The following is a 14,419-nucleotide window of genomic DNA, read 5'->3' on the forward strand; positions in this document are numbered from 1 at the left end:
AACCCACGGGTGCCCATTCAATATTCTGCCAAAAAAAACCCACGAGTTAAAACCTTACAGTACCTTCCCCTACAGTTCCTCAGGCTAATGACCTCAGTTGTCGAAGCCCTAACCATAAAAAAAAAAAAAAAAAAAAAAAATGTATTTATGGTAATGACAGTAGTGTGTTATTAATGATGTACTGATGTTAAAATTGATAGGATTGTTAATCGGAGGAAGAATGAAACTTATTGTGGACGAGCAAAATAATGAAAATAGATTTTTTTATATTAAAAAATATTTTAATGATATTATTATTAAAATAGAACTATAATATAATAACTCTACATTGATGTCTTGTCTGGAATACGTTAATATTAATTATAATAATTGTATGTAAATAATTTGTTGTCTACTTAAAACTAATATGCTACGCGTTTCGTTATTATAATAATATACCTATTACTCATAGTTATATATAACTAACTAATAACTAAATATTTACAAATGATAAATACCTTAAAGGCTAGAGACATGTTACAATACATTATACATATTAAATAAGTGTACAGCATAATATAGTACGGTTAATTATGATAATCGACCAATTGTCATATATATATATATACTATTATTATAATAATTACTAACGACAATAATGATAATAATAATAATAACAATAATAAATGGCCAGTTTCACGTTGGCCGCGAGCTATCGTTGAACCGCGGCATAGGTGCGAGCGACTTGAGCAACGCGTTGACAACATAATATAATAATAATATTTTACATCGCAGTTGTTGTTTAGGTATGTTAAATCTTTTCGGAAAAAAAAATAATCATCAACATAAAACTAAATGACCGCGATATGCAACGTGAAAATGATGCGTAAATACAATATAATTTTAAACGTACACTATATATAACAGTTATAATATTATTATACATTATTTAAAAATCGATAATTTGAACGCAGCGCATGTCACTAAATTGGTAGGTACCTGCTATAATAATAATAATCAAATATAATATAATTCACAATAATCTTAGGAAGACCACGTGAATGAACGGCGGACTCGTCGGGATCGTACGGTTAGTTTAATATTATTATATAATATTATGATAAATAATGATCCTAATCTAAACGAAATTTGTAATAATAATATTATTCATAAAATAATGAAAGAGCGAATTTTTAAATGTGTGTGATATAAGGAATAAAATATGTATAGTATAAAAATTGAAACGAGTATTTATAAAATGTGCTTTGAATTGACATTGTAATATTATGACATACCTAGTTCCTAATACAAAATAAAACAATTATATATGTATAAAAAATAAATATTTAATATTTCAATATTTGTGTTTGAGCAAACTCTATGTAACTGCATTTAGACCTTTTTGTTTAGACACTAAGACTACCTGCAATAGCCGGCTTACACATATATATATGTGTGTATAAATCACAAATCCGCTTATCGTTTAATGTGTATATATATATATGTATATTATATATATATACATACCTACATGTATTTATGATATAATTGTTTATAATATAAATATATTTAATTAAAATAATGAAGCACAATATTTTCGAAGGTATTTTGTACTCTGAAACAAGAGAGGACGGTATATTATATTGTGGGGGATAGTTTTAAAATAAGGGTTTATACAAAAACGTAATATTATATTAACTCGTCTATTTTATTGTCTGCATTAAAAAAAATAATATTGGATTTAAATTGTTCGTCTGATGAAGAGGGAGAAGTACGTTATATGTTTTCAATATTTCAATCGTTATTATTGTCACATGCACATCGCGTGAGATTCTATACTACACAACTGATTGGTCAGCTGAATATTTTTATTATAATATAACATAAACAGAACTGGAAACGTATTGTGTCGCTTGGAGTGATGCGTGTTGTACACGTACCAACTAAACAACTAAATGCATACGATGACGGTCTATTTTTTACTAAACTACGTGGCTTCAGGCCAAGCACTGCCAATTATAAACAAATCGCGTTCAGTTCGGAAGAAAACAATTTAATATAATATAATAACGTTTGAAGGAAAGTAGAATACATGATTTTGCGTGTGAAAGTGTCGGAAAAATAAAACTCACAAATCCCCGTTCCAGTGAATCTATTATATATGTATATATTTAATGCGGTATAGGTACTCGCATCCTTCCGGGAGTCGGCAATAAAATGGAATGCAATATATTACCTATTATAATGTTATACCAATAGACGGTGTAAATGTTACGATAAATAAAAATAAAAATAAAATTCATAACTTAGTAGGTTCTTAAGTGTATATATAAATATCCGAAAACATATATAACATTGTATATAATATCCTCAACATGTGAAGAATAATCGGAAAAACGAGTCACTTGATTTGAAAACAAAAACAAAAAAAAATTAATAAAACAAAAATGCATTTTTAAAACAACAAAACGGTTTTTTCAGTGTATTTGATATTAAAACAGTTTTTGATTAAAAAAAAAAAAATGTGTGGGGTCGAAAAAATGTAAAAAAATATAGTTTTCCTCAAAAACCCCGCCCGCCCATTTCATAAGACTCGATCGCACACCCGCACACGCACACACACAACCACAAACCCTACACAATTTATTAGTACATTAAATTATAATATGTATATATATATATACATATAGGCAGCTATCGCTTATATCACTCATGTCGTATAATGAATTAATTATACTGCGCGTATGCGTGTGCGCGTGCGCGACGGTGTTGTGCATTATATTTTTGATTTGTGTTCAGACGATCGCGGCGTGGTCGCCGGTCAGTGAGTCCATCATCTGGTGCTTCCGGTTGCCCTTCGGGTTGTCCTTCCGGTTGTTCGGTTTCTTCTTGCCACTGAGTTCGTTCTGGATCTCCTGCAGCGTCTTGTTCTTGGTCTCCGGCACCAGGAACCACACGAACACGGTTCCCAGCACGCAGAACCCGGCGAATATCCAGAACGTGATACCGTGGTCGAACCAGTCCAACAAGTTCTGGTACATCTTGACGACGACGAACTCGAGCAGGGACGCGATCACGCACACGATGCCCAAAGCTAGGCCCTTGACGTCCGGGCTGAACAGCTCACCCATCATGACACCCGGGATGGGCCCGAAGCCCAGCGAGAACGTGCTGATGTATACGCCCAGGCTGATCAACGGTATCAGGCTGAACGCGGACACGTCGACGGCGTGCTCCTGAAGCCAGAAGAAGTAGCCCAGGCAACCCAGGCACACGGCCATCACCGAGTCGGAGATCAGCAACAGCACGCGACGGCCGGCCTTGTCAACCAGCAGCGCGGACGCGAACGTGAACTTGACCTGCGGACATAACATCACAAATACGTTAATTATGGTTATTACCGTTGTCGTGGGTGGGCGGTATACCGTGGTATTTGCATAGTTAAATATTGTATAGACGATCGATTTATACTACTGCAATGTCATGACCTACGTTGTAAATACGTATATTAGCCATTGATGCAACGGTACATCAGTCTAGGTATTATAGACTACATTATACAAAGAAATTGATAGTCATCGATATAAAATTATTATAGGTAGTACCTATATAATATATCGAGTTACATTACATACGCGACGGCTAGTTTTACAATTCACGAAATGTTTAAGCTGTAACGTTGGAAAAGGTAAAGTGATATCTTATACAATCATTTTTAGCACGGTATATTAAAAACTTTTACAGTCAAATGCTCGACAAGTATAATAATTAATATAATATATGTTTATTTATACTCGAAACAATTTTTTATGTTTAGAATGTTTTGATAACAATATTGATTAAATGTTAAAGTTTAACATTGAACATGTATTTTTATCAATTATTAAGTTGTACCTATTATTTTAGTTATTATTCATTCATAAATTATGGTACCTTCAATCATGTAACACCATCTCTATAACCGGCTGGATACCACGATGTAAAAGTTTGCTATAATTTTTTATTTGAATGTCTCGAGACGGCAAATTTTTTGAAGAATTTTGATAAAACGAATTTGAGATAATGCATTAAAATCAAATTGATTAAAAGAGTTTGAGGTTTATTGGGATAAGTGGAGTACCTATTGGAATGAAATACTGAAATGGCTGCAGTTGACACTTCATCAATCGTCGTAACTAAGTGTTTCCAAACATTCATAGGATAATTAACTTTAGGGCTCAAAATTATATTAGGGTTCTGAATGTATATTTCATTTTTCAATCGTTGTTTCATTTTTTATAAAAATATACTATAGTAAATCGCAATATTGATGGAAAGCAATATTTTAAATTTATATTTTTTGTGAAGGATTTTTATGTCAACACCACCAAAATACGTACGTGGAATTAGTTGAGTCTATAATTGTTATAATACTTCATTGGCATACATTTGTAACTGTTGATTAGTCATATTTTCGGGAAGTTTTTCTTAGTTATGCATATTCGTGGTTATTAAGCTAGTTTGAGCTAGCTACGAAATTTTTTTTAAGACGTAACATGGTCAATCATACAATTCGGCGTATATTTGCATACTACAGACGTTATTTTTCTCCTAATATAACATATCCGCATATTCAGTAGGTTCAAACGATTCTAATAAGAGTTCTCATGGAATTTAGGTAATGCGAGGAAATAACGAATTTAAAATATTCGTTTAGTTTAACGTTATCAGTACCTATAATTATAAAATGTTTAACAAAACAAAGTTTCATCCAATTTCTGACAATAGAAAGATCGTCTAAATAATAATAATATTATAGGCATTATATCTATGTAGTTGCAGTTACTATCAAAAAATTTGGGTATTTTTACGTAGGTTCTAAATAAACATTTTTTTTTAAGTGTAAAAAATGAAACATATTATTTTCGATGGGTTAAAAATAAGAAATAAATGTTTTACTTCATCCTCGCTTTCGATTAAGGTAAATACACGACAATTTTGAGAACTCACTTGGAGGACCCCGATGATGATGGAGCTGACTTGTGGAGAAATGCTGCTGCTGCTGCTCTTGAATATGGACTCTGCGTAAAATATGAGCACGTTGATTCCCGAAAATGACAAGAAGCTAAGCAGCCCCATGACGGCGATTGAAGCGCGGACCGTGGCCCTGGACGATATTAGATCCTTGAACTTGCTGCTTCGCTTCTGCTCCTCCTCGAGCTGCTGTTGCAACTCCTCTAGCTCACCGGCGATGTCGTACTCATGTCCGCGCAACAGGACCAGCGAATGTTCTGCCTCCTTCCTCCTGCCGGATCGCAACAGGTACGTGGGCGTCTCTGGTGCCACCAATAGGACCAGGACGAACATGATCACCGGTATGATGCCGCACAAGACAGCCAACCCTTCGTAAGACACGAAAGGTCCGATGGCGTACACGTATAATATGCCTAACGTCACCTTCACCTGGATGTAAGAGCCGAGTTCACCTGCAAATAACATTTAGGTGCATAAGCAAGTTGCATCACAGTATAGGTACATCATAAAAAATAATCTAGCCCTTTAACAGAGCACCTATAGATTTACCATGGATTACGATAAGAATATCTTAAGTTTGAAATATATACTGTACAAAACTTTCTCAAAATATTTTGACAAAATGTAACCACGATAAGTTTTAGGTAACTCACAAGGAAGTTTAAAACTATAATACGACAGTTAACGATTGTATATATTATTAAATAATTATGGTAACTAAAAGATCTATAAAATAAATAAAAATTAGTGTATTAGTATAAAATCGACTTTTTAAAAAGAGCAATTGGCATGCGAATACACCGCAATCGACGCGATTATTATACAAGCGACACTATAATTTAACCTAAGTGGTAAACCTATTGAGCCATAGAGTGTATTAATAACTATAATACCTTAATAAAAATTATGGCAATTATTTTAAAGACCTTATTTAACTATTACTTGTAATTGTTATTAAACTAATAAGTTGTGAGAAATATGAACAGTTCTTATGTTCATACCTTTATTAAATACAAAATCAAATGATCAAAAAAACGTTACGCATGACATACAATTTAGCATGTTTGCGCTGCGTACAGAAGTTATAATAGGTGTTGTTACACTGAAAATAATTTACCTTCATGAACACATCACTACACACGGACTCATTTGTCGTCATATTAGTACCTACTGCACTGCTAATATATTTAACACATATTAAAGGGCTGTCGTTCGAGTGCGCCGTTTTACCTTTTTACATAGGTTGCGCTCCGTGACGTGGGATTTTTTAATAATCAAAATGAAAATTAGAATTAGCCAATGATATTAATAAATTTATGCCTGTGAACTTTAAACATAATTTTGTAATCTTGCGCCACATACATAAACTTCAGTTAATGTTGACGTCTAAAAGCAGTATATTAAAGAAATATTAATACTAATAATATTAGCATATTATATGTATGCCACTGAGACTCAAACGATCAATGGACCAGAATCACTATATCGACATTAAAACTCACAGTTTTGTACTTCACATCTTTCTATTCATTAAGTTAAATTGTTAGACATTTCGATTGAAACTTATTTAAAAATAAAAAGTATTAAAAAAATCTTTGAAAAGAACAAGAAAACAAGTTGAAATTTATAATGCAAACTTGGACGAAATTAGAACCAGGTATTAAAAATTGATAATCAAAACATTTTTCTAAGTTATAACAAAATTATCGTATATTTCGTTTAAAAAAACAATTTTAAAACTTTGAAAAAGTTTCGTACAAGAATTCCAAACTTGGGATGCTAGAGCTAACGTAGCTCTTATGTTTTTTTAATAAAAATAATTCGTATGCATATTTTCAAATTTTAACCCTCCCCATTTTGTTGTTAAGTAAGTAATGCATTAATTCAAATCCTGAGTTTTGGAATTTTTAAGTATACTTATAACGACCATATTTACAGATTCTTATGTTATATCCAACCGGTAAAAAAGTTGTGATGATTTAAAAAGTATATATAGTACTTAATTCAAATTTTATAAAAATTGACGAGTAGAACAAGTACCATACTAATAATTAAATTAATTTCATAAAATATTTTAAGTAAAATAATTATAAAGGATTATTATCCTCAAAACGCTATAATTATAACTCAGAAACTAGGTATTTGTTCAGTCGTTCAAATCGTTGTTTAGATGTGTCAAATTTTACCAAAAATTACTTACTTTATATTTTATAATTTACAGTAAAAATAAGGTTGGCACTCATTTGAAAAATAAAATAGTTTAGATAGCCTTAGTACTCTCTTGTTTAGTGGTATAAAAGTCTAATCTAAAAACATGATTTTTAAGAAGTATACATTTAAAAAGTTTAAAAAGTCTGAATTTTAATGAATATTTTATTTAAAGATAGAAAAGAGGGGTATGCATACTTGGTTAATTCACATGTGTATAAAGAATCACGTAAGTGCACGGCGACCAACAAGAAAATATAAATTACAAATAGTAAACAATTTTATATCACGTTTACAGAGAACACCACGATGTGTGCGGCATTATTATTCATAATAAACGTGAGACATTAATAAAATTCGTGGGAAAATCGCAAACCGTTGAAAAACAGTAGAGTTTCAATAATTTATTAACAAGGGGACAGATGACATTGAATAATTATTAATGACCGCGAGTGAGGTAAAACATAATATTTTAAGTATATATAATTTTATGCGCGGTATATATTTATCGAAAATAATGGCGCCAACGAATCCCTATAATAATTTGAAAAAAATCTTGGAATTTGACTCTATATAGCAATTTTTCAGTGTCAAATTATCTAAGCAATGATAAAACGAAAGAGGTTTCGTCACGGTTGAAGCTGCTATCAAGGGTTGTGATTAATCCTAGAAAAAAAAATTTGAAGGGTTTTTTGTACAAGCTATCATCGTCTACATCGTCTACTGTTTAACTCTATTTGTATATTTGAACGTCAATTATCGCAGAGAATATATATTTTATCATTCCATCCTGGATCGCATACATTAGACAGCATAATACATAATAATATAAATTTGTGGTGTTAACACGACAGACGTCCAGAGCAGCGTATAATTTAAAGAGATGTTTAACGTTGATACGCATATTATACTCGAATCTACGATATCGGGTTAACGGGATACGTATAATATTAATTATATTAATTCTTTAAACAACAACACTGGATGGGGGAGGAGGTACGAGCATTATAAACGGCTCTGCGAAACGCCTGCCCAATCCAAAGTTGAAAAAAAACACTCACACACAATAATTATAATTATGAAAACCGTTACGATATATTATATGTAATCGGTCAACTGCCTATATACGTTGAGCGTTGTACTGAACGTATAAAGTGTTATTATAGGTGTAACAGTATAGAGTTGTTTGACACATAACAAACAACCTCGACGGCCATCGTAAAATCATTACAGTATACTGTTTGTATAGTAATAATAATAATAATAATTATTATTATTATTATTATTATATTACCTATATTATCATATAAATTGTGGGAGGTCAGGTCTAACCAGCTATCCGATATAACTAATATTAAACGCAGCACGTCACATCACTATTACCTCTGATAGAGCTTTCGGCTATCTCGCCGATGTACATTGGCACGGTGGCGGTGACTCCGCCGATGACGGCGCCGGCAATCAGACGGGCCACGTACAGCTCCCAGACGCTGGTCGCGAAGTATATCATTGCCCAGCTGATGATGAATGGCACCGCCAAGGCGGCGATGGTGGGCTTCCGGCCGAATATGTCCGCTCCCTTGCCGGCTGGTATGGACCCGATGATGGCGCCGATGGCGATCAGTGAACCCACCCACGACCCCTCGTCGGCCGTTATCGGAATCCTCGAGTTCTCTGACTGCAACATGGGCAGCACCGGTGACGTCCACGCCAACACCGTACCCACGGCGAACGGTCCGATTGTGGCTGTAACGAGAAGAAAAGAGAAGACGATGAATAATAAGTCTGATAATATTATATTATATATAATTGTACACATCCATATAGTTTTAGTTGCTTCTGCTGATCATGATTAGAGGGCTGCAATGTATAATAAATTATCATGGATATTTTAAACATTGAAAAAAGTCATGGGGAGCCAATTTCCCCTCAACCCCCCCCCCCCCCATCTGTTTTACCTCCACTGTACAGGATAGTATATTATAACGATGGTAATTGTAGTATATTAGGAGGGTATTGGAGCCTGTAGGAGGATTGGCGATGAATCGTTTACGAATTTTATCTGCAAGTACAACGACCTGCGGATTGATGTATTCTGCAGACATGTCGGTAACATTGTCTCACCCGAGTTTAGGTATACCTAATGATTGTATCCTACTCAATACTTTATTTTATACGATCACGAGTAACGTGTTCGTTTGGAGCGAAAAAAATGAATCGTTTGCGTCAAGTCGTCTAGAGCAGACACACTAGACACCCAACAGGTGATATGTAATAATACTAATAATACAGGGCCCATCGTGTCGTCATCGCAGAAATATCGTAGCGGGTTCATTCGTCGAAAATGATATAGTATTATACCAATGCGGTTTTTAATTTTCAAACCTTTTTTAACGGTGGATATATGGCAGATATTATATCGTCTCGGAACCTACGCCAAATAAGTTTTTATGTTTATTTTGCACGAAACGCGGTTTTCACGCTATTTTTATTTAAGTCGACATCACGGGCACCTAGCTCAGGTACCGAGGAGATCAGTGGTCGAGGTCTCTCGCCTCGGGGTTCCGGTGTGTGACGGGCGTTCGTAACAATATACGCTAGCTGATATACCTATAAGTACAAGTCGTCGACCGGGTATGGGGTGGAGGGTTTTGACGTCGGATTTTGATGGTCCCGCCCATCATATAACAAAAAGTACAAATATATATATATATATATATATAATAACAATGATAATGATATGATGCGGGTAACGTAATTATTATATACAGAGAGCAAAGTAGGTACCTATAGTACCGTACTATTAGATATATATATATAATACGTAGTGAGAATAAGTTATTGCATATCCTAACTTACAACACAAGAAGAGAAAAGAGGTGCCCTGGAGGAAATAAATTAATTCCAGCCCGGACCATAAAGTAAATTACTCTCGGCTGGCACTTGTACTGCAGCCATAGGCATGCTGGCCACGTACCTGTATTTAATGTGACATGGGCCTCGAGACAAACGGCGTGTGTGTGTGCTAATGCGCAGAATGATAATAAAAAATATGTACACATTGTACTGTAAAAAATATACAAGTACCTACACTGCAGGTTGAGAATCAATTCGACAGATAGATCACGTTTAAATTCCAAGTACCACGCAATTGAATAGCAGGGTTTTTTTTTTCTACATATCACACTTTTGAAATGTTTTAACTGAATTCGAGTCAACCACGTAATGTAAAAAAAAAAGAAATATAATATAATATTTGCGATCAAGAATAATAAGTGTATATCAATTTAATCAGTGCAGTAACTAGAAGTTGGTAACATGGGCGTTTGCCAAGGGCGCAGTAAAATAGGAGGTGCATTTTAGTTAAATTAAAATTGTTTTTTTAATATAACATTTTTTTCCTCAAATGTTATTTAAAGTTTTATGAAAATTAAGCGTAAATGTGTAATGCATAAACATTACATACTGGATTGCTTCTTAATGATGTTTATTAGTGTTTACTACATTAACATTTATATTATACACTGATATATAGCGTTATTTTAATTAACACGTAAGAATGTTATATTATTACATTTATGTATTATATAAAAATAAACCTATAAAATAAAACAAAAATAAGCGCCAAAATAAAATTTGCCAAGGAGCGTAGTTACGGCACTGCATTTAATTGATGAACTGCCTTCTTTTTTTTACTGCAGTCGTCGTTCTACAATGTCCATGATAGAAATAATAACGAGTACGGTCGGGTATTGTCGTATTGATATTATTTTAGTAGGTATTTGGTTTTACATGGGATTTTACATAAACGGATAAAACGGATTTTTTGACACAAAACAGCCGGATATCCGGACCAAACATGGAAAACTCTTTAACTTGTAGTGTAAACATAAAAATATATTTTATGCTTCACGATAGCAATAACGTCGTGTATTATAAATCATTTTTTACTGTAAACTTCTACAACATAAAATTTAATAATTTAATGATAATTTTCAGTTCGCGAAATAAATATTTTAAACTATCATCATAACCAGTACCGAAAGAGTGCCACAGCAAAATAAAGCACACGTATTGTGCATTCAAGTTATTTTAAAGACTATTCGATAACAAAAATAACTATTTAAATTGATAATGTATGTATGCCATTATTTTTTTTTTGTAGTTTCTTAAGTACGTCCTTGTGAAACTGTTCGATTATGAAATCCGTTATCTTCCTAAAACCAGGCGTGGTGGTACTATAATATTTATCTAGTGTTTAACTCAACTTTTATTATTTTATTGTCCATAGCAGAATATCGACTAAATTATATTTTCCTATGATCGCTTGTTGTACTGACGTGTTAAAAAAAACCACATTCAATAAACAAAAATCAGGCTAATATTTTCCAAAAAATATTAATGATCAATATAGGTACCTAAAATACATTAATTTTTTCTACTGTACAAGTTATTTCGCGACTCTATATCGAATAATATAATATTTGTCTCGAGATTAAAAGTGTATAATTGAGACTGTAGATAGGTACTTTGAATGTTTTTTTTACTCTGAAAAGATTGATTTCAAACTATTAGACGATTTGTTTATTTGACACCTTGTTTAAAGTAATACATTAATTGATTCATTACTTTGAAAAGTTCACAATAATAATGTATTAATGTGAGTGTGTGTGACTGACACAATAAATAATTTGACATGAAACCTGCACAACATGCGAAGTTGCGTGAATATGAATATAACCATCATGAAAAAAAAGGTTAGGTTAGGTTTAGCAGGTAACTTCTGGCGACTACTGCAACGGTCAACGTTACTTATATAATAAATTTATAGAATAAATAATGAAATATTGAATGTATAAATAAAATGAAACACATTTTTTGAACTTTTGATCCCAAAACAACAGTATATAATATATATACAGTTGTCGAAATGATAATTTAATTTATTTGTTTAATTGTGTCTTGTACATATTCCTAAAGACAAAGATCACGAAAAATTGTAAAATGGTTCTTTACTATACGCGTGAAGAAAACCCCAAAGTCTTCAACTATATACATCGATCATCAGAGGAGAAAAATAAATATATCGTGCATCAATGCAATCACGAGTGAATTTTTGACCTAAAAATAAAAACACATTCTGAAACTATACACAACAATATGTGAGTACGAATATTTTTTTACGGACAGTAACGATGAAAAAAATCGTAAAATTCGGGGACGTGTCTACATAATATAGTAATAAACTTCAATTCTGAATAAAACGTATATAATAATGGTCTATAGTGAATAATACATTCGATATTGTCCATAAACCGAATTTAATGTTTTTCGATGATTAATTATCATCGTAAATGTCAAATAAGAATTGGGAAAAAAATATTATCGTTGTTCGTTTAGGTAACACGTCAATGGTAATGTTTGTCAAAATTAATCCATATGTATGGCCATAATAATAATATACATGCAGCGAAACGAGTTGAAAAAAAATTGGACAATATTAAATGTATTTTGTACACGGTCTAGTTTGCGTAAAAAGCGGACGTTTTATTTTCGCCTGTAGATGGACAAGCACGCAATAAAGTGATAATCAATTCGTCTGATGGTGTCGATCATTTTACTATAAAAAAATTTAAATAAAACCAGCGACTAATAAACAAAAACTGGATACAAAAGGTTTAGTATAATATATATGTCGTATATGTTTATATGTATTAAATATTTAAATTATCATAATACTATACATAACGCGTGACCGAGTAATTTCCGTCCATCGCCGCCGGGGAGTGAACAATTAGTATATCTAATAATATGTTGTTGTTTTTTTTTTTGTTTTACAATAAACATTTTCAATTCTGTTCATTACAAAAGTCGGGATAATGCGTTGCACCGTCACTTCTATCTGGACCACCGTCAAACTGTAGTACACTTTTACGCCAAAAAAAAAAAAAAAACGTACAATTTTCGACCCACACACTATACACCTATCTACTCTACAACTGATACACGTCCGACAGTTTTAAGCGTATAATTGTTATATAGTGTACACAAGTGCAATAATTACAAATGTCACGTGCTATCTAATTAAGGGTTATGTGAGTGAGTCGTTGTTGCAAGACCTGCTCAGCAGTGTTATATATATATATATATATATATATATAGCACTACAAGATAAATTATTATTTTACGGTACCTATATGGCTATATGTGTAACAAGCAACGTACCTACTACCTAAACTATTGTATTTTTTAGGTGGGTGGTTGGTAGCAAATAAGGTTAACGTTTAGGTCTTTTACAAATTAATTATAAATTCAATAATTTTCAACGGTTCCAGAAACGAATAATAATTACCAAGCTGGGCGACTAAAACGGAATAATATGGAATCACGCACGCACACACACACACACGGGAAACAGAACCTTGACCTCGGGACAACAAACCGAGGTAGTGCTCTTCGTCGAAGTATAATATATTATGTTATATTACGCACGTAGGTAAAATCATACTTCGTCATACCGCAAGATGTATAATATTATTATGTATAATGTCTAAATAAAAATCTAATATTATATTTCGAGTGTATCAAAACCATCGTCGGTAGACACTGTATACCCGGTCGCTATATATCGAACACTCACTGATGAGAAAAAGTATTTTTTAAGGACAAATTAAAACGATTTAATTTTCATTAATGCGGTAAACTCACTGCCCACTGGTGTATGTATTATGTGGTATTTAATTTTATAGGGATGCTAGCTGTTATCTCAAGCCTACTCCGCACCGAATCGTTTTTAGTCGAACGTCACTGCACACGCTCTGGACGAAATGGGGTGTAAAAAAAAAAAAATAAGACAAATGTCGAGCAATAAGAATACAATGGTTTAGGTTTCGTTCGAGTTCGCCAAAATTTTTTCTTCTCAGGACAGTATATGCTCATTAAAATGCCGTGTTTGCGATAGAACAATAATATTTAGTATAATATTGAATTATTTAAAATCATATTCGTCAATATCGTGTAAAACGCAAGCTGTAGTCTGTACCTATACGCACAAGAAAAATTCATAAAAAAAAAACTGTGTTTAAAACTAACACACACATTTTGTCGATGTTTCACGGTTTTAAAAATAAAATCCAGGTGCAACAACTATAACAACTTATAATATTGTGATGCTCGTAATAGGTATATTATTATTATATTTCCGTTGACTCTAAACTTG

At 32.7% G+C, this 14,419-nt stretch overlaps 1 protein-coding gene across 3 annotated transcripts in view; it reads right to left on the reverse strand.

Moving 5' to 3' along the window:
• Positions 1-2,096: 2,096 nt before the first annotated feature.
• LOC107173642 (trehalose transporter 1-like protein) overlaps positions 2,097-14,419 on the reverse strand; it is an 84,746-nt gene continuing 72,423 nt past the window's right edge. For all 3 annotated transcript variants that reach the window (XM_015524250.2, XM_015524253.2, XM_015524251.2), the window contains exons 4-6: positions 8,584-8,946; positions 4,969-5,444; positions 2,097-3,338 (exon numbers count right to left, since the gene is read on the reverse strand). In XM_015524250.2, the coding sequence (XP_015379736.1) occupies positions 2,775-3,338; positions 4,969-5,444; positions 8,584-8,946 (1,403 nt within the window). In that variant the 3' untranslated portion in view covers positions 2,097-2,774. The remainder of the gene's footprint in view (positions 3,339-4,968; positions 5,445-8,583; positions 8,947-14,419) is intronic.

Source organism: Diuraphis noxia, unplaced genomic scaffold (assembly GCF_037042655.1).
Source record: "Diuraphis noxia isolate RWA-SAM2 unplaced genomic scaffold, SU_Dnox_SAM2 contig0004, whole genome shotgun sequence".
In the NCBI taxonomy this organism is placed as follows: domain Eukaryota; kingdom Metazoa; phylum Arthropoda; class Insecta; order Hemiptera; family Aphididae; genus Diuraphis; species Diuraphis noxia.